The sequence below is a fragment of the Scaptodrosophila lebanonensis genome, unplaced genomic scaffold, assembly GCF_003285725.1.
Source record: "Scaptodrosophila lebanonensis strain 11010-0011.00,11010-0021.00 unplaced genomic scaffold, SlebRS2 tig00000053-arrow-pilon, whole genome shotgun sequence".
NCBI lineage: Eukaryota > Metazoa > Arthropoda > Insecta > Diptera > Drosophilidae > Scaptodrosophila > Scaptodrosophila lebanonensis.
This window is the reverse complement of record NW_022060548.1, coordinates 211,430-235,621: the sequence shown is the minus strand read 5'-3', so window position 1 is coordinate 235,621 and position 24,192 is coordinate 211,430. Positions and strand designations below refer to the sequence as shown.

General features: G+C 38.4%; 4 protein-coding genes across 6 annotated transcripts; 3 read left to right on the top strand and 1 right to left on the bottom strand.

Moving 5' to 3' along the window:
- The first annotated feature begins 1,086 nt into the window (after window positions 1-1,086).
- LOC115623749 (lipase 3-like) lies at window positions 1,087-2,483 on the top strand. The gene is made up of 3 exons (XM_030518284.1): window positions 1,087-1,248; window positions 1,318-2,040; window positions 2,094-2,483. The coding sequence occupies exons 1-3, from the start codon at window positions 1,087-1,089 to the stop codon at window positions 2,481-2,483; spliced, it is 1,275 nt and encodes a 424-aa protein (XP_030374144.1).
- A 3,271-nt stretch (window positions 2,484-5,754) lies between these two features.
- LOC115623421 (sodium-coupled monocarboxylate transporter 1) lies at window positions 5,755-19,064 on the top strand. Of its 3 annotated transcripts, none has more exons than XM_030517742.1 (10): window positions 5,755-6,449; window positions 10,823-10,982; window positions 17,120-17,185; window positions 17,254-17,305; window positions 17,368-17,435; window positions 17,495-17,649; window positions 17,715-17,964; window positions 18,026-18,406; window positions 18,478-18,647; window positions 18,730-19,064. In XM_030517742.1, exons 1-10 carry the CDS (start codon window positions 6,004-6,006, stop codon window positions 18,947-18,949), a joined length of 1,968 nt encoding a protein of 655 aa, XP_030373602.1. In that variant the 5' UTR covers window positions 5,755-6,003; the 3' UTR covers window positions 18,950-19,064. The 3 variants fall into 3 exon arrangements, with proteins under 3 accessions (XP_030373602.1, XP_030373600.1, XP_030373601.1); XM_030517740.1 differs by lacking the exons at window positions 17,120-17,185; window positions 17,254-17,305; window positions 17,368-17,435; ... (3 more) ...; window positions 18,478-18,647; window positions 18,730-19,064 and adding exons at window positions 14,982-15,047; window positions 15,242-15,293; window positions 15,348-15,415; ... (3 more) ...; window positions 16,446-16,618; window positions 16,672-16,972 and having other exon boundaries at window positions 5,756-6,449; XM_030517741.1 differs by lacking the exons at window positions 17,120-17,185; window positions 17,254-17,305; window positions 17,368-17,435; ... (3 more) ...; window positions 18,478-18,647; window positions 18,730-19,064 and adding exons at window positions 12,422-12,487; window positions 12,578-12,629; window positions 12,705-12,927; ... (2 more) ...; window positions 14,223-14,413; window positions 14,470-14,822 and having other exon boundaries at window positions 5,761-6,449.
- Window positions 19,065-19,597: 533 nt separating this feature from the next.
- LOC115623422 (sodium-coupled monocarboxylate transporter 2-like) lies at window positions 19,598-21,012 on the top strand. The gene is made up of 4 exons (XM_030517744.1): window positions 19,598-19,890; window positions 19,965-20,345; window positions 20,420-20,589; window positions 20,650-21,012. The coding sequence occupies exons 1-4, from the start codon at window positions 19,666-19,668 to the stop codon at window positions 20,900-20,902; spliced, it is 1,029 nt and encodes a 342-aa protein (XP_030373604.1). The 5' UTR covers window positions 19,598-19,665; the 3' UTR covers window positions 20,903-21,012.
- A 967-nt stretch (window positions 21,013-21,979) lies between these two features.
- On the bottom strand, window positions 21,980-23,673 carry LOC115624097. The gene is made up of 2 exons (XM_030518686.1): window positions 22,878-23,673; window positions 21,980-22,819 (listed from the first exon to the last, which is right to left on the bottom strand). The coding sequence occupies exons 1-2, from the start codon at window positions 23,512-23,514 to the stop codon at window positions 22,182-22,184; spliced, it is 1,275 nt and encodes a 424-aa protein (XP_030374546.1). The 5' UTR covers window positions 23,515-23,673; the 3' UTR covers window positions 21,980-22,181.
- Window positions 23,674-24,192: the final 519 nt, after the last annotated feature.

The following is a 24,192-nucleotide window of genomic DNA, read 5'->3' as shown; positions in this document are numbered from 1 at the left end:
AAAAATAAAGAGAGCTTGAGAAACGTATTCAAAAGCAGGAAGCTTATGTTGTTAAATATTTATTTGTGTATAGACTACAATATACTTGTATCCTTGTACCTGTTTTCTGGAAAACCAGGCTTAAACCTACCTTATTCTGGTTAGCAGGACTCACTCATTCGCCGATAAAACACTTACGATATTTAAATATTCGTATTTTTTAAATGATTTATATGATTCACTGAAGATATTTGTTTCTATGAAGTTATTCTAAAGCTTTTGCTAATAATTATTGATAGTGGCCAATAATTGCAATATTTATACAAGTATTACCGCTGATAATTCTTAATAATGTTCAAAACTCATTTTCGATCTGTATACTATGTATTAGTTGGTTCTTGTTTAAAGTACAAAATTTCAGATACGATATTTAAATACTAGTATATATAAATAATCATTATTATTCAATGCAGACATTTTCTCTTAAAAGTTATTCTAAAGCTTTTGTTATTAATTATTGAGATTGAGCAATAATTACAATATTTAAATTAATGATGATCATTTTAAATACTTTAATAAGCTATATTTATGCCTAAAGTATATTTTTGAATAATCGAGCATAAATATCAACAGCAAAAGTTTTTACTCTCCGTCGAAGCCACTTTCAAAAAATGAAATTTAAAAATTTCAAGATCTAAACAAGATTAATTGCTTTTCTCCATTTACGGACCACAAATGGTGCTAGATTCCTTGTAACACAACAATATTGTTAATGTCTATGTCTTATCAGAAATATATCTTTAGAAAAATAAAGATTTTTGCAATCATAGTATTTGTTAAAAAACAGAAACTAAGAAAAGTCTTCTTATAAATGAAAAGAAAAGTCTGACCCTTAAACATTTAACTAACATTGTAAATCAAGCGACGCAATTAATCAGGCAAGTTAGTATACAAATATATAGCAGAGTACTTATAGTGGGTTATTTTTAAGAATGTATATTAGCCCTAATCATTCCATGCTTATCAGTCGATTAAAGTCAGTTCGTGGTGGGCTAACGCTTTATAGGCCGACCCCTTCCGAAAAGAGCGCAGTAGCTTCCTCGCAGTATGTGCAGTCGCAATACTTTCACCGTTGCTGGCCTGGTGCTCTATCTGTTTTTCCTAGGCAGGACTTATGGTACACCAATAGATCCCTATGAGGGTCAAGATTTCTACAAGTTATTGAACAATCCGGATGGACGCTTGGCACTATCATCCAGACTGACAACGGTAAGCATTTCGAAACTCCGAGTTATCCCAAATCATCAAAACAAGACCTTGTTCCATGGATGGTTGTAGGCAGATCGTATAGCCGAGCATGGGTATCCAGTGGAGCGCCATAGTGTGGTCACCGAGGATGGGTATATTATTGGCTTGTTTCGCATTCCCTATTCACATAAGCTTCAAAACGAGCAAGCCCTAAGGCCCATAGCTTTTCTACAACATGGACTCTCGAGCAGCTCGGATGGTTGGATCTCCATGGGTCCGGACGATGCCTTGCCATTTCTGTTGGCCGACGCCGGCTTCGACGTTTGGTTGGGAAATGCGCGCGGCACTACCTATTCGAGAAATCATACTTCACGCTCTACAGAACATCCTTATTTCTGGCGATTTAGTTGGCACGAAATTGGTTATTATGACATAGCGGCCGTGATAGATTACGTCCTGTCCGCCAACGGGCAGAACCAGCAGGGTATCCATTATGTCGGCCACTCACAGGGAACTACAGTGTTCTTTGTTCTGATGTCGACACGCCCGGAGTACAATGCAAAGATAAAGACGGCCCACATGTTGGCTCCGGTGGCTTATATGAACAACCTGTCGAACTCGCTAGTTCGTTGGCTAGGACCCTACCTCGGCCACTATAACACCTACTCCTTGCTGTTTGGGTCCCAGGAATTTTTGCCCTACAACGACTTCTTCCTGGCGCTCTTGTATAATACCTGCCGACCAGAGTCGCGCTTTGCAAACTTCTGCGATGGAGTGTTATATAATAGCAATCAAGAAGGGCGCTCTAATTCGGTAAGTTTGTTTTTAATTGTACTTTTATAATAGACTAATTGCTCTGTATTTAGACTGCCTCTGCCATCAATGCTCAGACACATCCGGCAGGTGCTTCAACCGATCAGGGGCTACATTATCTACAGGAGCAGCAGTCGGGCTATTTCCGGCAGTTCGATTTCGGGAAGGCGAAAAATATTCAAGTGTATGGAACGGAATTCCCGCCGGACTATGCCACCGAGCAGATAACATGCCAAACGCATTTGTGGTACGGCGACAGCGATGACCTGGCCGCGGTTACAGATGTCCTGCGATTGGCCGAGACATTGCCCAACAAGGTAATGCACCATATGAACGATCCGTTTTGGGATCACGGTGACTTCGCAACTAATTGGGAAGTGCGGAAATATATTAATGATCCCATCATACAAATTATGCAGGACTTCGAGGATCAGCTTACGTAAGCCTATATTATAAGGTCTATTAAGGTATATCATTAATCTATTTATTGCCTATGATTAAAGTTCTCAAATAAAAATAACTATAAACAAGATTAGATCATGTGTACATGAATGAAATATAAATTTAAGTAGATCGGCAATTGAGGAATTTCTAATTGTTTTGTGGTCTTTCGGCTCGTAAGCATTTGATAATAATGGGATTACACACATAAATACGTATTATTAAACACTTAACTGTATACCTTCCCTGGGGGTAAGATTGAAATTATTAGTGGGCAATAAAATTTCTGCCTAGCTTATCAAAAGATAGTCCAACTTTCTATATATACATATATTTTTTATTGACCATAAGTAACAGTAGCAAGCAAAAATAATCTATAGTGGTTTCAAAGTCGTTGAAGATATAGAAAGATTTGGCAAATTTCTATAAGAATGTGTATCACACTTCACCCTAGCTGAGGAAGTTCTTGGGCTTGATTCCAGCAGATATAAAAAGCTGCAAAAGTACATAAGTTTGTGTGAAAAAATAGTCTTTTAGAAAAAACAATATCATAAATAAATACACCTAATTTTGTTTTTACACGGTAGATTGGTTCCAGAGACAACCGTGTTAAAAAAATACATGAATAGGTGATTGATTCCTTATCTCTAGAAAAATATATATGCAATTTTTAATTTTCAAACCGTTTTATATAAAAATCGTGTAAAAATGACGTGTAAACACAAAATTAAGTGTATGTTTTAGAAATGTTCTGTTGGGCTTAACACGCACAGCCTAAAAGTATACAACGATTTTTTTCCACTGCTTGTCTTGTTTTATGTTTAAGATAAGATATTAATACGCAAACGGTAAATTGTAAAAGTGTAACTTTTTAACATAAGTAATTATATGTATGCATTTGTTGTTGAATATAGATCGTCATTGTATTGACCGTCTTAAAATTTATTAGCTTTTCTGTATGGTTGCTTGCATACAGTGCGCTAAGAGAAAGTTGAGACCATAAATTTAAATGCTGTATAAATACACATATGTACAAAATACAAAACATGCTTAATAGATATACAAACAATGACTTTTATTTTCATTTGGTTTGCTAGTGTCTCTAGCTCAAATAAATAACTGCAAATATTTCTCATCAGCATGACGAGTTGAATCGATGAAGCTATGCTCGTCTGCATGTCTTTCTGTTCCCCTGGCAGAAGACTAAGCTCTACTATTTAGGCTCCCTAACTGCGTGTACAGATATTTTGCAATAAGGGTTTATTTAAAAAGAAGACCCTAATAGGATGCTGTTAGCGAGGTTATCGGTTGACATATATTGATATATTTTTCTATATGTTTTTTCAAAAGCCAACCAAATTTGTAGTAATATTAGTAATAACGCTAAAGATGTTTTAATTTCTATAATTAATGATTTTAGTGACTAGTCTATTTTGAAGTGATTATGTTAAAGTAGAGATATTGCTACAAACTTTTTCCAAAAGTTCCGCAGTCTCTCTTCTTTCAGTTTTCCACTATTTTTCTAAATTCTTTTTCCTATTGACGAAGCTCTAACACAAAAATGATTAACAGCAGAAAGCAGTTGCTTGGCGGTTGCAATAAACAAGCAGTGTCAAGCAGTGTGAGTGTGCTGCTTGAATTTATCATAAAAATTAATTTAAATTTATTATTAAATTAAATTTGTTTTTTTAGTTTTAAAGTTAATTTCTAATTAACATTTTGTCTTTATTGTATTTAACTCTGTAGATATAAAAAATAAGAGCAAATGGCTCAGGATTATAGAGTATGCAACACTTGAGTTGCACGACTCTAACATTCTTAAGTTGTTTATTTTTCTGATCAATCCCATTTCGCCCTATCTGAACGCATAAGATAGGAAAGTATAGTACATAGGAGTACGCTTATTGTAAAACAATGAATTTCCAGTTGTGGCTGGAAGAAGGCGCATATATACTCTATACTCTATACTCTACTTTTAAATACATATGTAAACCCGTACTCAAGTGTCCGATAAATTGTGAGAGGTCTTTGTGTATTACTTAGATTCAATAAAAATAAGTCTGTCAGTGTGGTCGTACAAACGATATACTCGTATATACATATATATATAAATGGGGGTCAACGTTAAATTGTTATATGTTCAGGGTCTTTATAATTTCAAGAGTGAAAGCTACAGTCGATCAAGCCCGACAGTGAAGTACCCTGTACACAGACAAACTTCCGTCACTGAGTTATATGCGATCCTAACAGAAGCAAAAAGCCGAAGCGAATAAGAGCGAAATAGTTTCGCTAATAACTTTTCTTGGAATAGATCGATTTCGATGAAATTTAAAACAAAAGTAGATATTTACATACATATACATATATGTATTAGTTACGTATGAAAAGTTTCAGTTAAGTTGCTTTTGAGATGTAGACACAATTGACGAAATTCTGTATCGGGGAGGGGGAGGGGAGGGATAATCAAAAAAATAATAATAACTCGTGGAGCTTAGGGATCAGGAGCGTCTGCATACCAAGTTTGGTTTATATACGCTGAGCCGTGCCCGAAATCCAGGCGTTCATACAGGCGGACAGACGGACGGACGGACAGACAGATGGACGGACATGTCTAGATCGATTTCTCTCTTCATGCTGATTCAGAATATATATACTTTATGGGGTCGGAGATGCTTCCCTCTGCCTGTTACAAACTTTGCACAAACCCAATATACCCTTTTTCCCCTACGGGTACGGTATAAAACTACTTGTGAGTTTAGCCAAAAAGACGCTATTGTGAGGAGTCAAGTCCAACGACAATGTGGTGATGGCCTCCAATTCATCAACCATTATCAAGTGCATAAAGAGTTAGCAGAATTTGCTAAAAGCACAATTTTTATGGGGGCTGGCAGGCTTAGGAAAAACACCAGTGTAACACGAGTATACCGACTGCGAGTGGAAGTTTATGATTTGGCAATTAAATCATAATAATAGACGCCACCGTTCCAGAGTGTCGCGAAGAATTACATACTTAAATATATAATGCTCGGGCGCTGACGTACTCGGAGACTGCCACACACCCACCAGCCCAGAGTGTGGAGGTGTGTGTCTATCACTTTTATTGGACATACGAGCACCACACGACGACAGAACAAAATGATGAACAAGATGATAAAGCCTCAGCCCCAGCACAGAGTTAGTGTTATTTATGGGCTCTTTGATGCAGTTGTCAGCGTCTGCCACGACAAATCTGTTATGAATTAAAGGTCCAGAATGAGTGCCAGCTCTGAACTCAGTATTAGTATAACGCTGATTGTGGGGCCATTCACTTGGGTGCGATGCACAAGTGAGATATCAGTGTCAGTACCAGTGTCGAGTGTTTTTTAAGACAACCGATCCCGAATATCCCAATTAAAAGGATTCGATTTTGTTGAATACAAAATCCAGTGGTGCGATCAGTGCTCTTGTGCAGTTATTTAATTATCTTAAGCTAAACAAACTCGAGTGCAACGCCTAAGCAGAGCAGCATTCGGAGTCTCGATAATGGAAACAACAACAGCGGGAACAACACAAAGTACTATTGGCAGCACAATGGCTGTTAAGACAGTAGTTAGCACGTCTTCCACACCAGATGTTGCCTTCATCTCCTCCACACCAGCCTTCAGCCCAGAAACCTCCTCTAGTACGAGTGGCAGTCCCAGCATAGTGGAAAAAGTGAATGTAAAGGATTTGAGTTCATCGCTGCAACACTTTGGCTTCGTCGACTATTTTGTTTTTGTTGCCATGCTGGTGGTGTGCGCCTTTATTGGTTTCTATTTTGGCTTTATCGAGAAGAAGAAGAAGAAGACTAAGGGCCAAGTGTCCAACAATGAGAAGGATGCTGCTGGCGCCGCTGGAATTGAGGAGAGACGTGGCTCGGAGGCCCTCGATTATTTGGTTGGGGGACGCAAAATGAAAGTTTTTCCAGTTGCACTTTCTTTGGTGGCCAGGTGAGTGCAGAAACCGATCAAATTTACGGAAAGTGTTGATTTGAATACGAAAAAAGTTCCAATTTCTGATTAAACTGCACCATTCAAAAGACTTTTTAAAATACATTTGATGGTTGCTAGTCCCATTTTTGAAGAATTTATTTTTTATTCAATTCGGTAAACATAATTTTAAGACTTATAAAGTGAATTTGTTTAGTTTTATTTTGAATACAAGCTTCGTATTAATTTTTATCTACGGATTACCTCTGTATGCCGGAAAACGCTACGATTCCGAAAATTTGAATTTATTTTTGCAGAATAGCTGATTTACAAAGTGTTGATTTGAATCCGAAAAAAGTTCTAATTTCTGATTAAACTGTACGAATCTAAAGATTTTTATTTGAGGGTTGCTAGTCCCATTTTTGAAAAAGTTATTTATATTAAATTGTGTAAGCGTTCCTTTGAAAATTATTAAGATTAGAAAACAGTTTCTAATACAGTGGATTTATTTTGTTTTATTTTGAAACAAGCTTCGTTTTAATTTTTAACTACAAATTCTTAAATATAGTCTATCAAATAATCACTGATAAAAAAAACCACGAAAATTTCAATATTTACGTGTACATTTAACTATTTTTACCGTCGATTTTGCACCATCTCGTGTTTTAGTAAATATGAAATTTAATATTAAAATATTACATTTAAAGTGTGACGATATTAAATTACAAGTGATGATGTGGAGACGTGGGTTTGATTCACGCAAAAGGTTTATTTTTTATAGTTATAAACTATTTTTCCACTTTTTTATCTACTCTACTGGCTTTTTAACTCTTTTCAATATTCACATTTCTATATTTTTTTATGCCTTTTAGTGCGGATATAGTTTGGATCAAAATTGGATCAAGTCGTGTGCCCCGACTTTGAAATACTCTGTACATATGTTTACAATAATTATAGAAAAAAAAATAAGAAAATTTAAAAAAATTTGATCGATTTTACCTTTCTCGGTATTCGAACTCACGTAAAGGGTATATAATTGCACATATACAAAGCAATTGCGTCTATGTGAGTGTATGTATGTTTATGTGCGTCTATTTGTGTCTGTGTAAGCATTTTCGCAGTCAACTAAACAGCAACATCAACAACAGCCGTGGGCAGCGCTGCAGCAGCAAATATATTTATGGCTATAACTTCTTGTTAAATCGGTCTATCATAGTGAAACTTGACACACGGACACATAATAACCAACTGGTGGTATTTCCAAAATTTTAGTTCGAAATTCCAAGAATTACGGGAGTTAGAGAAAATCGCATTTGCGGTGGAGAGGGGGGAGGGAGGGAAATTCCAATACAAATATACATTTTCTGCGTATTTACTCAAGGCATCTGGGACTAAAATTTGGTGTTCCTAGGTCTTATAGTCTCCGATATATAGGCGATTATACGAATGGAAAATCGGGAAAGCCCCCATAGGGGGGAAGTGGGGGGGGGGGGGGGGAATCAAAAAAATAAAACAAACTCGTATAGCGTACATACATAAGGCATCTTTGTGCAAAATGTGGTGTCTCTAGCTCTTATAGTCTCTGAGATCTAGGTGATCATACGGACGGACAGACGGACAGACAGGGCTAAATCGATTCGTCTTGTCATGCTGATCAAGAATATATATACTTTGTGGGGTCTACCACGCCTCCTTCTGCCTGTTACATTTTTCAGCTCGCGCAAACCTAATATACTCTTGTACATTTCATGTACAGAGTATAAAAACCAAACACTTGCGCCAGTTTTTTCTTTTACTGTGGCTTAGTGGTGAACAAGCTCGGAAAATGTGCAATAATGGTTATAACTTAGAAGCTAATTTTAAACAAAAGGAGTCCAGCTTATTGTCTTCTAGCACGACTCTTGTAGTTATTTGGACCCAAACAGTCGTGGCACTTTTTTAGGGCTGGCATGCAAAGTTCAAATAATTTCCTAAATTACTTTTTGTTTCCAAGTTGTCAGCCGCAACAGCAGCTTCTGACCTTGAATCTGTCAATTGTTTTATGCTCCGAGCCGCCCGGGGCAGGACACGTGTGGTCAAGCACCTTTTCGGTGCGTGTCCTGCTTTTGTGTTCGGCGCTGCGAGCGCATTAATGACGAGCCGTCCTTGTCGGCATTTGGGTTTCAGGCTTTTACGGACAATTGCTTGTACGTCTTTTATTATTACAGCGATTTATTTGTGGTTGTCATTTTCCTTTATCACAAAATTCAAGCAATGTGCTTTGAATTATAAGTACATATACCTAAAACAGTTCAAATTCCGTGAGACAGCTAGCTTTAATGCCAATTACCTCTCTCAGTAACATTTATGGCTGAATAAGTGTGAAAATAATCAAATAATAAAGCCAAAAATCAGGTGGATTGTCAAACTCTGATTTTTCATATCGTGTACCCGAATGATGAAATTGTACGTATATTAAGTGAATGTTAAAATAGGAGAATCAAGATTATAGATACAAAAATATTATGGCCAAACGACTTGACATAGAAATTAGATCGACAAATTGCCATTCAGGCGGGTTTCACTAAAACGCAGAATTTCATCAAAAACCCGGAATACATACAAATTTCAGTACAGTTCTTCAGTTAATATCAATATTATAAAATATTGATATTTTACGTATATTAAAACGTTTCAATGAATGTTAAAATAGGAGAATCAATATTATAGATACAAAAATCTTATGGCCAAACGACTTGACATAGAAATTAGATCGAGAATTTTCATCAAAAACCCGGAATGCATACAAATTCCCGTACAGTTCTTCAATTAATATCAATATTATAATAATTGAAAAGCTAGTTTATTTATCCCTATGATACGAAGTATAAAAGCTGAGGCAGCACAATTAAAAATATTAATTTTCAGAAAAAATACAAGAATTCGAAATCTCTATATGTAAATGAAAGCAAAACAAATTAACAAATTAGAAGTGTATTGTGAGTGAGATTATTATTATTATGTTACCTATTATTTTCCAATTTATTATTTTAAATTCCATTGAGTTCCAATTCTGCTCTTAGTACTTACAACAGCTTGTATGTTTAAAGAAATTCCTAACCATGCTGAAGTTTCATCAAAATCGGTTATCTCTAACTTACATATACAAGTAGCTACTATAGATTGTTGCAATGTTTATTTGCATTTGTTTAAGCTTAAGGTTTATGACCCGGAGAGGAAACGGGTACAGAGTATACCAGATTGGGGCACTTTAACATTCAGCTCGTTCTTATTTATTATGTCTAACACATATATAACAAGAAATTAGAATCAATCTACTTATACTATATAACATTAATTCATGGGGTATACGTACATGCACATGTTTTATGCCTGTTTTTATTAGTTAAATAATCATAGAATTTCAATTTTCAATTATAATAATATTGAATTAAAGACTCAAACTCGCAAACTCGATTCCGTAGATGGTGTTAAATTGGAGGGCTTCTTCTTGAAATAAATATAATATCAATAAATATCGAAACACTTGTATTTGCAACAATGGAATATGAATAGAATATTTAAAAAAGAATGTCTTTAATAGAAATATTATAATTAAAATATTTTTCAGTTAAACGGGTCTACTTTTTTTTCCAACCCAAAAAGGGAAAAATACGTTTTTTCCCCGACCTAAATTTTTAAAAAGCTTTTCTTTTTTTAAATTTAAGCATTTTATCTCATAAATATTTAGTAAAAATAATTACATTCTGAAAGAAAAAATTTGTATGAAAGAAAATTCGAATAAACGAAGAAAATAGTGTCGTTTCTATTTTTTTTTTTCATCACTGTATATGTGAATTTTTATGATCGACAGCATGTACAATCAATTGAAATTAATGTGAAATTAAATTAAATATTGTAATGGGGGGCAATAAACTCAGGCATGGAAGAAGCTGATTGTGCAGAGATGTATACGCGAACAAGCTTTATATATTCGAATATTCGTCATGATCTGCTGATACAGAATACCTACAAATGGGGTCTACCGTGTCCTCAAAGATGTGAATTATTTGAATCAACCTAGCTTACCATTACCGTGCAAAGTTTAGGAAAATTGTTGGCAAGTAAAACAACAACCCTCATCTGTTGAATTTAATTCAATTTAAGCTAAATTATACTGTTCTGGCTGCTCATAAAAAAGTAATAATGCTATTTGGGACGTCTGCTATTAAACTTGTCAAAGTAAAAATAAATCCACATCAATCAAATACTAATTAGTGGTCGTTATGTCGTTCCCGTTCCCTTTCCCGTAACTGGCCTTCTTCTGCATGGCAGTATTGGCTATTAATTTGCAAATTAATTTTCATTGAAGGTAACTGCACTGCTAATTAAATAATTAATCTGCTTTCGATTAGCTTTGTATCGGGAATTTCGCTGCTGGGCACATCAACGGAAATCTACGTCTACGGCACCCAGTACGCCTTCATACTCATCACACTGGCCATATCTGGAATCATATCGTGGTATATCTTCCTTCCTGTTTTCTGTAATCTACAACTGACATCCACATATGAGGTAAGTCTACAATTTTTCCACATGACGTTTTTTTTTTTTTTTTTAATATTATTGCATGGCCTTTTCATTATAATATTGGCAAGAAAAAGGTGTTTTAAATGTTAATGTTCACGCTTTGTTTTTATTTACATATGTACTTATCTACATACACATTGTAAATTAGATTGTTTGCATGCTAGTTTTATCAATTGCTGCCTTATAAATTTTCAAGGCATATTTTTTACTTGTGGGCCATTACATTTTTATTAGACTTGTGACTAAAAATCATTGAAGGAGTCATCATGTTGGCAGTGGCAGCTTCCTGAGTGCTTATCAGCAGTGTGCTTTGCGTGTCAGACGTTATCTGAGCCTTTATTGCGTGCTTCTTTGGCCTGGTCTAGACAGTGGCTGCTTGGGATTTGATTGTTGTTGGGCTCGAAGGCGCCTGAAATACTAAAATAACCCCGATAAGGCATTCAAGGGTAGAAGAACTCTTAATAGTCAATGCAATCTGCAAAATCAAGTTTCAAAAGTAGCAGCAGTCGAAAATTCGAATCGTGTTTTAAAACCAAACCCTCACCCAAAGGGGCAGCTTGGCCAAACAAAATCAAATACGTTTAAAGTAATTCACGACAGACATCGAATACAAAAGAAATCCCACCCTAATCATATTTGCCTTATTTCTGGGGAAATGTCGAATATTAAAGCATCAAAATTTATTTAATTCATCAAATAAAAATTTTAAATTTTATAATTTATTATTTTTATTCACCCACAACTCTAACAAAAGTAAGCCAATTTCAAGTTTTTCTGAAGCAAATTCTGAAGAAAACTATTTACTTTTATCAATGATTTTTAATATAATTGACAAGTTGCTTGGTTTATTTAATATCCGGATAATAAATATAACTAGTAGACTAAAAAAATGTTCTATTTATATCCAAATTGAAAGCAAACTCCACATTTTTGTTTGTGGGTGTTTTTCATTGAATTTGTTATTAAATAATTTAATTTATATTAATTGGGAAATCTTTTAATAGAATAAAGGTATCATTTTTATAAAATGGCAACCAATTCGCATGAAAACATAATTGCAACTTACGTTTGCTTTAATAAAATAAATACATGTTTTCCAACACTTCCTGAACTAAACAAGTACTCGTTTGGTATTTTAATGTTGCTTGTGGTATTAACTATATGAGAATACTAAGGAATTTTCGAAATTCAAAATATACTTATAAATAAGGGCAATTTCAATCAGTGTATATCGTTTGAGACGCAAACTGCATTGTAAGGCTAATTTTGTAAATTGAAAAAAATGGCAATTCGATTATGTTAACGCGACAAATACATTTATATACATATGTATGTTATAATTGTATCGGCTTTGAGTGTGTGTTGCAAAACGTTCATGTGAAATTCAAAATCCAAACGAGATGCGTCATAAAAAATATTTACAGTATTTCGAGCTGCGATTCAACAGAGTTGTCCGACTGCTGGGCTCAATACTTTTTACATTTGGCACGGTAAGTTGAATGGAATTTTTAATTCACGCTCTTCTATAGTTAATAACCATATACTTTTATAAATTTAAATTGCTTTCCTGCTGCTGTTAGCTCATTTGGCTGCCAATTGTAATCTATGTGCCAGCATTGGCTTTCAATCAAGGTATGCAGTGTTTACCGATGATGATGCCCTAAGCTGTGTATTGCCCAATTATTTGCCATCTGCTCCCAATTTCAGTTACTGGGATCAATATACATATCATTACGCCTGTTGTGTGCTTAGTGTGCATATTTTACACAACTGTGGGCGGCCTCAAGGCTGTGGTTTGGACAGATGTCATACAAACCATCATCATGGTGGGTGCCATAGTCTTCGTAATAGTAAAGGGCACCATAGATGTCGGCGGCTTGGGTGTGGTTTGGCAGCGCAACTATGACAGTGGGCGAATGGAGTGGCCCGAGTAAGTATCCATGAGCTAAATAATTTGAATTTCAATTGCTTTGATCAGGCAAGTGTGTTCGTTTTAAAAAATAATATTTAATAATTGGAACAGTACAAAACGGGACAAAATTCTTCTCAAATAACTATGCGTACAATTTTATTATCTGCTTGAAATGGTGGGTTTTAGTTAATAGCAGATTTTAAGCAAGCTAAACAAGTATGAAATTAATTACGCATTGTTCGAAAATTGGAAAACTGGCTAATTTGAATTCAGCAGGAATAGCGATGATTGTTTTTCATTTTGGTTTTCAAATCCCAAATTTGTTGCTCATCTCACTTATTTCAAGAATTTTTAATTCGAAAAATTAAAATTTAATTTAAATAAAAATTTAAAATTTTTTAAATTAATTATGCTGTTATGTTTATAACTTAAATTAAACTTATAGTTAAATACAAATACAACTTAACCTAGGTGTTCAGTCTTAATTACAATTAAACATTTATAATTTTTATAAATCAGTTGGGAATTAAAATAGTTAAGGAATAATTGTTAACAGGTTATCCTTCGACCACAAGACGCGAATTTCGCTCTTCGCCATGCTAATAGGCAACATTCCGTACGGTATGCAAAACTTTGGGGGAAACCAAGTAATTACGCAGCGGTACCTTTCACTGCCCGGCCTAAAGGAGGTGAAACATGCCTTCACGCTTTTCATTACTGGCATAACGCTGCTGAACGCCATTTGCTTCTACAATGGGCTACTGCTCTATGCCACGTATCATGATTGCGATCCGCTCACCACAAAGGTATGCCTCTCTGGGCAGACTAACTAATCAGTGTAATATATATAGAAGAATAACTTTTTTTTAGTTGGCTAAGGCGAAGGATCAATTGGTGCCTCTATTAGTCATGGAATTGTTGAAGGACTTTCCTGGCTTATCAGGCCTGTTTGTGGCTGGTGTTTTTAGTGCAGCCTTGAGCTCTCTCTCCACCGGTCTGAATTCGCTTGCTGCCGTAGTCCTCGAGGATTACATCAAACCTCTCCGAAAGAAAAAGCTTTCAGAGCACCAGACTGCTATTGTTATGCGTGCATCCACGGTACTTATAGGAGTTCTAAGTGTCTGCTTAGTGTTTGTTGTGGAAAGCATGGGCACTCACGTTATGCAGCTGTCTATGACTATGGCATCGGTGGCGATGGGTCCCCTGCTGGGTCTGTTTCTTATAGGTCTGCTACTGCCCAGACTCAATTCCAAGGTTCGTATATCGTGCTTGCACCATTTGCCAAGACTATTGAATAAGCCTCACATTTTTAGAGTGCCTTGACAGGAGCGTGCAGTTCGTTCATTATAATGACGTGGGTGTGCTTAAAAGGTCAGTTGGCTTTGAGCTCTGGAGAGTTAATCTACACCCCCAAGCCTGTGAGCACGAGTGGCTGTGATTATGGGTTTGAGTCGTTGTTGCATATGTCTCCCAATGGCACAACACCAGAACCGGAATCGTCTACGTAAGTAGTGCACTTCTGATTTCCCACTTTTCTAAGCTTTATGTGTTCTATTTTAGGCCCGGCAGCCTCTCACTCGCTCAGGAAATCTATCACATGTCCTTCCTGTTATACTGCACTGTAGGAAGTGCGTTGGCTATTGTCATAGCCCAGCTGTCAAGTCTGGTATTTGGACAGAACAAACCGGGGGATATAGACATTGAGCTGCTGGCCCCCTGTATTCGACGTTTCCACAAGACTCAATATGCAAGCGTTAACCTCGATGAGGCGGCAGAGGCAGCCTCCAAGCCATGAATATTAATACGCAATCTTTCATTGTACCTGCACTCTATTTCGGGGACTTTTTTTTGGTGCTGTGTAATTTTAATAAAGCTGATCTTTAGGATAACACCACTCACTGATCTAGTCATAATTCGTCTTGTTTAGATATATTGTATATTTGTTGTAACTAATCCACAGTAATGCGTCTAATTGGCTTTCAAAAGTATACTAAAATGCTTGCAATACGTTATTGGGCCCATTGAATGCTTGAAGACTTTAATAATCTTAACCCAACTTGAACTTTTCCTAGTACTTTGAGTTGCGTTTTGGCGCCTCCATTCGCAACTTTGGTTCGTTGCTGTTTGTTGTGGGCATGGTGAGTATTCAGCTGAAATCGTTTTAAAATGTCGCTGGACCTGAAATTTGACTTGAAACTATGCCTGTTGAAATGTTCACCAGTGTTGAGAAACAGCCGAATAACTGCAATTAGAGCTTCACTTCTTATTTAGGCAAATTTCAAGTCTCGCTTTAATTTAGTGAAACAGCGAAGCTGACTAATTATTTTTGCAGGTCTTATGGCTGCCCGTAGCCCTCTATGTGCCTGCCATAACTTTTAGCCAAGGTAAGTACCGTTATTAACGCCACCTACGAGCGACTAAGTCGATTCTTATTGCAGTGACCGGAACGGGAACACATATGATTACGCCCATTGTGTGTCTTGTTTGCACTTTTTACACCTGCGTGGTAAGATTGAAGAGTTCATAATTTATCAAAGAAAACTTTTCGAATACTATTGGCATTCTAGGGTGGGCTTAAGGCTGTAATTTGGACAGATGTAATACAAAGTTTCGTTATGTATGGCTCCATACTAGCTGTCTGCATTAAGGGAACCTATGATGTGGGAGGACTTGCTGTTGTCCTGCAGCGGAACGAGGAAAGTGGACGACTGAATGCGCCAGAGTAATCAAAACTGCTAGTCCTAGCAGCATTTTCCTTACTCTACTTGTAATGCTTGAATATTTGCAGTTGGACCTGGGATCCCACTGTGCGTCTGTCGATGCTGGCGGTTATAGTGGGTGGCACATTACACAAGATTCAGTCGTCGGACGTGAATCAGGTGTCCATACAACGCTTTCTCTCGCTGCCCATCTATAAGCACGCCAAACAATCCATGCTGCTCTTCACCATTCTTTTAATCATTTTGCTCAGCTTCTGCAGCTACATGGGCCTGGTGATCTATGCAGCATACCACGACTGTGACCCCATTAGCACAAAGGTAAAGGTAATTAAATTAAAGGACTACATTACATCCGTATGTGCTTCGTTCGCAGCTTGCCAAGGCCAGCGATCAACTGCCCTCGTTATTCATGATGCGCACTCTTGGGAGCTATCCTGGCCTGCCGGGTCTGTTTGTGGCGGGTGTGTTCAGCGCAGCGTTGAGCTCTTTGTCCACGGGCCTTAATTCGCTGGCTTGTGTTATTACGCAGGATGTAATACGGCCACTGGTTAAGGGGAAGCAGCTCACTGATTTCCAGACCGCTCTGCTGTTGCGTGCAATCGTCGTCATATTTGGACTGGCCTGTATGGGTCTCGTGAGCGTAGTTGAGAAGCTGGGCATGGTAGTCCAACTGTCAACTATGACTTCGGCTGTTTCAATGGGTCCATTGTTGGGAATTTATGTTATGGGCGTTTGCCTTCCGTGGGTTAATGCCAAGGTCAGTGCCACGAGCCGTAAGTAGAGGAGGTTGTTTAATGACATTACACGAATCCACAGAGTGTTTTGACGGGAAGTCTTGTTTCGTTTGTGACCCTCGCATGGATATGCTTCCAAGCGCAGTTGGCACAAATGAATGGCGAGATACGGTATCCCAAAATGCCAGTCTCCGTTGAAGGATGCTCCTACGCCTACGACAATGCAACTGTTTGGAAGGCTTTGCACGATTACACGTAATCGAATGATTCATTCAAGTAGCATTGAACACAATATTTTTATTCAACAGTCCATCGACGGAGCGAAACCTGTACCACTTATCCTTCTATTGGTACACAGGACTAGGCGGATTCATTTGCACGGCGGTTGCCTTAATAGCTAGCACTGTTTTTGGTTGGCAGGATGTATCACAATTGGATCCGGCTTTGATTACGCCCTGCATGCGACGTTTCCTACCCAAAAAGGACTACCAGCCTGTGGACTTGGAGGAACTCTTCAGAAGAAAGAACCAACATGATGTGGCTAGCCCTGTTTTATCTGAGATATCAGGCAGCCGTTAAACGATATTTCATTTTTTTAATAAAATTGCACTGTCTATAAAAAAAGCAATTGGGTTTTATTTCTGTTCTCGTTCTTACTGCCGAATCGTCCTCATTAAACACTCATTTGTATATAGCCCCCACATTTCGATAACACTGTTGTTCTTTTCTATATTTTTTATTGGCCCTTGAACGCAGTATTTTGAAAGACGATTTGACTATCGTATTCGAATCTTTGGATCCTGCTTATTTGTCGTGATGAACGTGAGTAAAGCTTCCTTTTTAAACTCTTTTATTTCTAAACTTCCTTTGCATCCTAATCTCCTTTGCAGATTCTTTGGCAACCCATATGCATCTATGTGCCTGCTCTTACTCTAAATCAAGGTAGGAGCCATGACTTTTTCAAAATACTTAGCATCCTTTGAGTGTTGCCATTTTTCTTTTAGTTTCCGGCGTCAGCGTCCATTTGATTGTGCCCGTAACCAGCCTTGTGTGCATTGTCTATACGAGCGTTGTAAGAGGTCCCTAAGCCTGTAGGATCTGTCCACATTTTTAATGTTCTCCTTGTTTTAGGGCGGTATTAAAGGTGTGGTCTGGACTGATGTCATTCAGTGCATTGTCATGGTTGGCGCCATGATATTTGTGATTATTAAGGGCACTGCAGACTTGGGCGGCTTGGGCGTGGTACTGGATCGCAATGATCAGTACGATCGCTTGGTGGGGCCCGAGTACGTATGGCGGGTAACCACAAAAACTATATTTTTTATCTAATTTTTGTCTCGTATTTCTGCAGCATGACTTTAGATCCGACGGTGCGCATGGGTGTTGGGGCCCTACTGATTGGTGGAGCCTTCTTCAAGCTTCAGGCGAATTGCATCAATCAAACGGCTGTGCAGCGCTTCCTCACGCTGCCGAACATGAAGGCGGTTAGGCAGGCTCTGGTTCTGTCGATGGTTGGATTTCTGTTAGTGATGGGAATGTGCATCTACATAGGGATACTCGCCTTTGCTGAGTACTACCACTGCGACCCCATAACCACTGGGGTAAGTAAAAGTGGTCGTAAATTAATTATTTATCTGAATGACTTATTGCTCTTATTCGCAGCTTGCACGGGCCAAGGATCAGGTTATACCGCTTTATGTAATGCAAAGTGCTGGCTCCGTTCCAGGAGTTGTGGGCCTGTTTGTGGCCGGCGTTTTTAGCGCTGCCCTTAGCTCGCTGTCCACCGCACTTAATTCCCTGTCCGCAGTCATTTTAAAAGACTTTGTCGAGCCGTATCGCAGCCGACCTCTCACGGAACGTCAAACTGCATATGTGTTGCGTGGTGTTGTGTTAATCTTCGGTTTGATTTCGATGGCGAGTGTGCCGGTTGTGGAAAAACTTGGCATGGTGATGCAGCTGTCCTCGACAGTGGCTTCCATAACCTGCGGCCCCCTTTTGGGCGCTTTTACCGTTGGTATGCTGCTGCCTTTTGTTAATACTAAGGTTTGTCTCTTCGTCTAAGTCATGCACACTCCGTTTACTTGGATATTTTTCCACCATTTTCTCTCTCACAGAGCCTGCTTACTGGCATTTCAATTGCAACAACCTTCACGGGATATGTGGTGGTGCGTGCACAAATTGCATTGGCAACTGGCCAAATGTCCTTTCCCACGAAGCCTGTGTCGGTGGAGGAATGCGACTACGATTTTGTGCTGCCTGCCAATTGGAACAGCACTACGAGCGCGTACGTTAATGTGTCTTATTAAATGTTTGATTGTAGTCATGATTTCTGTGATATTGCCTTTCTGTTAACATTGTCGTTGTAGAGTGCCAAAGGAATCCGGTATGCATAGTGTGCATGAAATTTCCTTCTTATGGTATACGGCAATTGGATCCGTGGGCACAATACTTTGCTCCCTCGTGGCCACACTATTCTTCGGAAAGCAGGACGTGCGCGAGGTTAAGATGGAGCTAGTGGCCCCAGTGCTGCATAAATACTGGTATGGAGACTATAAGAGTGTATCCAGCTATGACGTTGACCAGTGATGATCTGGAAAGGTTGGAACACTATTCAGTTCTAACTTATAATGAAGATATCTACGTACTATGTATTTGTATGCTAGCTTACGTTTTAAGCGAATAAATATGATACAAAATCGAACCCTTGTTTGAAGTTAATTCTAAGTCTATTGCCTAAAGCTGTTGCAGAAACTAACATCTTGTATTATTCCTTTATAATATATACTTGTACAAAAATCTTCCTTTTTCAGTATTTTGAGAAACGTTTTAGTCGCCGTATGCGTTTGTTTGGAGCCTCCCTTTTCGTCCTGAAAGCGGTACGTTCGACTATATAGTATACCTAAGAAAAAAGGAGTTACAAGGTTTTTGTTGCAGATCATATGGTTACCCATAGCCGTATATGTGCCCGCGCTTACCTTTAATCAAGTGACCGGCATAGGCGTACACGTAATTACCCCAATAGTTATCGGCATCTGCACATTTTACACCTGTGTGGGCGGAATTAGGGGCGTGGTCTGGACAGATGTGATGCAGAGCTTTATTATGTTTGGTTCGGTCTTTGCAGTGTGCGTTAAGGGCACCATGGATCTGGGCGATGGTAACGGTCTGAGTGTGCTTTGGCAGCGCAATCTGGAAGGCGGTCGCCTCAACACACCCGAGTAAGTATTCCCCACACACAATATTTATATTTTTTAATAATAAACGTATGCTTTTTCAGAGTTAGTTTAGATCCAACGGTGCGAATGAGCATATTCTCTGTGTTTGTGGGCGGCATCTTCTTTAAGCTGCAAAGCACGTCCATTAACCAAACCACTATACAGCGTTTCATGTCACTGCCGTCTCTTGCGGACATAAAAAAAACACTTATAACATTTTCTATGGGTCTAGTGCTGCTATTCTTGGGGTGCGCCTATGTAGGACTTGTGTGCTATGCGACCTTTCACGACTGCGATCCAATGTCCACGGGTGTAAGTTCCAAATTAAAGCGATTCCTACTAGCAGCAGAGACTAAATTATGAGTTACCCCTCGCTCCTTAACCAGTTGGCTAAGCAACGGGATCAGCTGGTTCCACTTCTGGTGATGCAAGTGCTGGGATTCATTCCAGGCTTACCAGGTCTCTTTGTTTCGGCGGTTTTCAGTGCTGCCTTGAGCTCTCTATCGACACTGCTGAACTCTCTGGCCGCAGTTATCCTGGAGGACTTTGTAAAGCCGCGCATGGTCAAGCCAATGACGGAGCGAACTGTTGCCTTCACTATGCGGGCAGTGGTGGTGGTCTTCGGCCTCAGTTCCATTGGCCTCGTTTATGTGGTGGAGAAGCTTGGCATGGTCCTACAGCTCTCAGCTACACTTCAGTCGAGCTTGTATGGTCCGATGCTGGGAATATTTACAGTTGGAATGCTGATGCCTTGGGTGGGCGAGAAGGTACACTAAGTTTTTCAGATAAGATTAAGGATGATTTACCATTAAGACTTTCTTTAATTTACATTGAACTTTAGAGCGTCTTTGTGGGCAGCATTGCCTCATTCTTAACGATGGCTTGGATTTGTGTTAATGCCCAAATTGCCAATGTAACTGGAAGTTTTCGACACACCAAGCTACCGGTTTCGGTGGAGAACTGCAGTTATGAGTTCGATATGGGGCGCTATCTGAATTCGTCCATTGAATAGTAAGCGAACATTAATGATCCCCCGATGTGTATATACAAGTACATTGCCTTTCCCCACAGTGAACCAACGAGTGGATCTTCCATTTATCATATCTCTTTTCTGTGGTACACTACATTGGGCGCCTCACTTGCTATTATTTTATCCAATATGGCCACATTGGTATTTGGACGACAGAATGTGGCAGAAGTTGATGAGAATCTGCTGGCGCCCTTTGTGCAGAGATATATCAAACGGCATAGGCTCCAAGAATATGAGATAGTAGGGCTGAAGAAGCAGGAGAAATCGAAGAGTAACAAACAAAACTCTGACTAAGGAGGCTTCCCAATGGTGACATACTTACTATGTGCTTACATGGGTACCGCTATAGAGGTGTAATTATTATCAAATAAATAAATAATAAATAAACGTCGTCATCAAACAAATTTCTCAGAATTGAGCGTTGATCAACATTTGAATTCCTTTAACCCTTCGTATGACTTTTTCTGATTTCAATGTGGATTTTTCCATTAGATAGAAGAAGATAGAAGCAAAATTAAAGTATACGTGTTTTTTGGTTTTTTGAAATTTTGTGATTTTGTATATTTTTTACAAAAAAAGATGTGTTTTATTTTTACATTAAAGTTGTTTTTGGGGTAAAAAAAATGTCTGTAAATGAAAATTTTAAAAAAATTATTATTTTTATTAAAGCATAATACGACCCCACATTCATTGCATTTAGTTGTACTTTATATATAGAAAAAAATTATTACTTAAATCTTCTAATTAGCTGGCATCCCACGAGTCACAAAGTTGGCGCCAAAAGTGAAAATAATTTCAATTCACTTTTCAGTGTAACCAAATCAAAAACACTTAAAGTACCATGTGTAGAACTACATCAAATAGAAACTTTAAAAATTTCGCGCATACATTATAAAATAATTGAGATTAAGCGGTATGTTGCAGATATACATCATAGACATATGAAGGGTTAAATCAAAAAGTATTAAATGGTGGGACAATCAAAAAATCCAAATTCGAGTACACTTTATTTGCTAAATAAAATCACAGCAAATAGCCGTTATAATAACAACAATGGAGTTAGTCACCAAAGTGAATTTTAATTCCCATAAGCCGTATGGACACACTGACGAATTTCTGTTACAAACATATGTATGTATTTTTCAAATTACTAAATCAGTTGCTGAAATACAACTATATATGACTTTATATAGGTACTCTTACGACCTCAAATCATGTCAAAAAAATTACATATATGTATATATAATGATATAAGATGTTCAATCCATATAATTGCGTTCATTTGGTGCAAGTTAGACTACGAAAATGAGAAAGATTTCGTTGTAGGACATTTGTTCTAATAGTGAAAGATGCATTCTATATACATATGTATATGTATAATGGAAAAATAAGTTATTTATTAATAATTTTGTGGATTTCGTATTTGGACTAAATAGCGAAGCGCCAGCCGCCTTGGCTGCACCGTGTGTTCTATAAAGGTGCATACTCAATGGGGAAAACAGAGGGCAGTCATAGGCTGCGGGCGCTTAGGCCGCACTAATCTATCTGAGTTTAAATAATTAAAATATAAAAGTCAGTTTTGAACTGCCATATCTTCTGCACTTGGTCCGGACATTGCATGGCGGCAGCGCAGTTTGCGCCGAACAGCCGAGGAGCTGCGGGATACTGGTTGGGACTGGCCCGATCGCGCCTGAATGTTGGTTTGCATCTGGGAGGGTTGTGAGTAGAAGCGATGTGTGCTCGGATGCCGGGAGCCGGCTTGCCTAGTTGGCGAGCGCTGGTTGAGCTTGGCCGAGCCTGTAGCTTGCACGGTAGGGCAGGAAATGCGGCGCTGCAAGTTGGGTAGACTGGCGGAGCCATTGTTTTTGGGAAGACGTCGGATAGTTGTGGGCTTGGAGGGCAATCGACGCTCTCTAGATGATCCTGGGGGAGAACATTTCTGGCACATCTGTGCTGAGTAGACGTTGGGTTGCTGCTGCTGTTTTAGCTGATGTTGCTTCGCTTTGTGGATTTGAATTATCTGGCCATCGCCAGCATTGCTTTCCTGCTCGCGATAGACGCTATCGCTATCGTTGCTCTCCTCGCTCTTGGTGCGCTTATAACGCTGGTGTTGGGACTGTAGGGCACGATAGTGGATTGTTTGGCTGTCGATAAGCATTTGGGCGACGAACTTGAACTGATTGATGCTGGTTTCGTTTTGGTCGGCTATTTCTGGGGGTGGACGCAGGACGTAAAGAAAAGGGAAAGAGAATGTTGGGAGAGAACTCACTGCTTATCAAATCGCGGTACATTTCAGTCAGCAGCTTCTCGTTGTGGCTTAGCTGTGCGGCCAATCGGTCCACTTTAGTCATTGTGTCCTCAAAATACTTGAATACCATGCGTTCTACGGCACCTTGCACTGCCTCCAGCACATTGTCGTGCACGATATTGAAAAAGTCTGCACAGGACTCTTGAAGCTCTTGATTGGGATCCTTTGGTGGACCAACTGGCTGATGCTTGTTTTCTGCCCCCGTTTGGCCGGAGTTCCTGCGTCTAGGCTCCTCAGCTCCGGACGCTGCTCGATGCTGCTGGTGCTGCAGTTCTTGACAGTCCAAGGGCGATACAAAAAAGTTAACGCTGCGGGTAGCCTCCTTTTTCATTGTCTCTTGACCAGTTCGTCGCGCTGAAACAGGGTTCTCTTTATGAATCCTACGCACTACGCGTTTGAGACGTTTGCCATTTTGATCGCGGAATGTGTCCAGCGTCTCAGAACTCGGATGTGATGGGCGAAGCATATAGCCATTCCTAGACTCTATTCCTGTACTATTGTCACTTGCTTTGTTAGAGTCTTTTGGCACGTAGGTTCGCTTAACCACATGATAGCCTTGATCTTTGGCACATTGTGTGAAGCAAAAATTTGGAAACATTATTTGCAATTTTAAAAACGGAAATTTAAATTCCACAGAAATTGAAACGACACCTTCCACAAATTTTGTACGATACGTTTATTTAAATTCACACAACCTGGTTTTGTGTGTCTGCGGGTCTATATAATAAATAGTTCATGTATGTGTATGTGGATAATTTTTTAACCCTAGATGTTTTTTTGCTGTAATTTTGTTTGTTTATGATTAGTCTGAAAGGAAAAGCTGAACTAGTCATGTTTTCCGTCAAGTTTTATTCTTGCACAGTGAAATCCTTTTATAAATAATAAAATGAGGCTCCTGAAATTAAGCTGTAATTTTTTAATATGTTGAGAGAACTCAGAAAAATGTATTTGTAACTCAAATCATGCTCATTTGAAAATGTGGTTTTTAACAAATACATATAGATGAATTTACCCTTTTGTGATTCTTGCTTGAATTTAATAATTTGAATGAATTAATTATTAAGATTTGTTGGAAATAAGTTCTTGATAAAAGAAAGCGAGCATTGAGCTGAAGCTACTTCATTAATGTAAAATTTAAATTTCGGAAATAACTTACAGCTTTATCGATATGCGAATTAATAACTTATCGACTATCGAAATATTTCGAAATTGGTCGCGTTACAGCACTTTTTGATAAGAAAAAGTATGAAGATCTAAATTTCTATTGGAGAAGTCA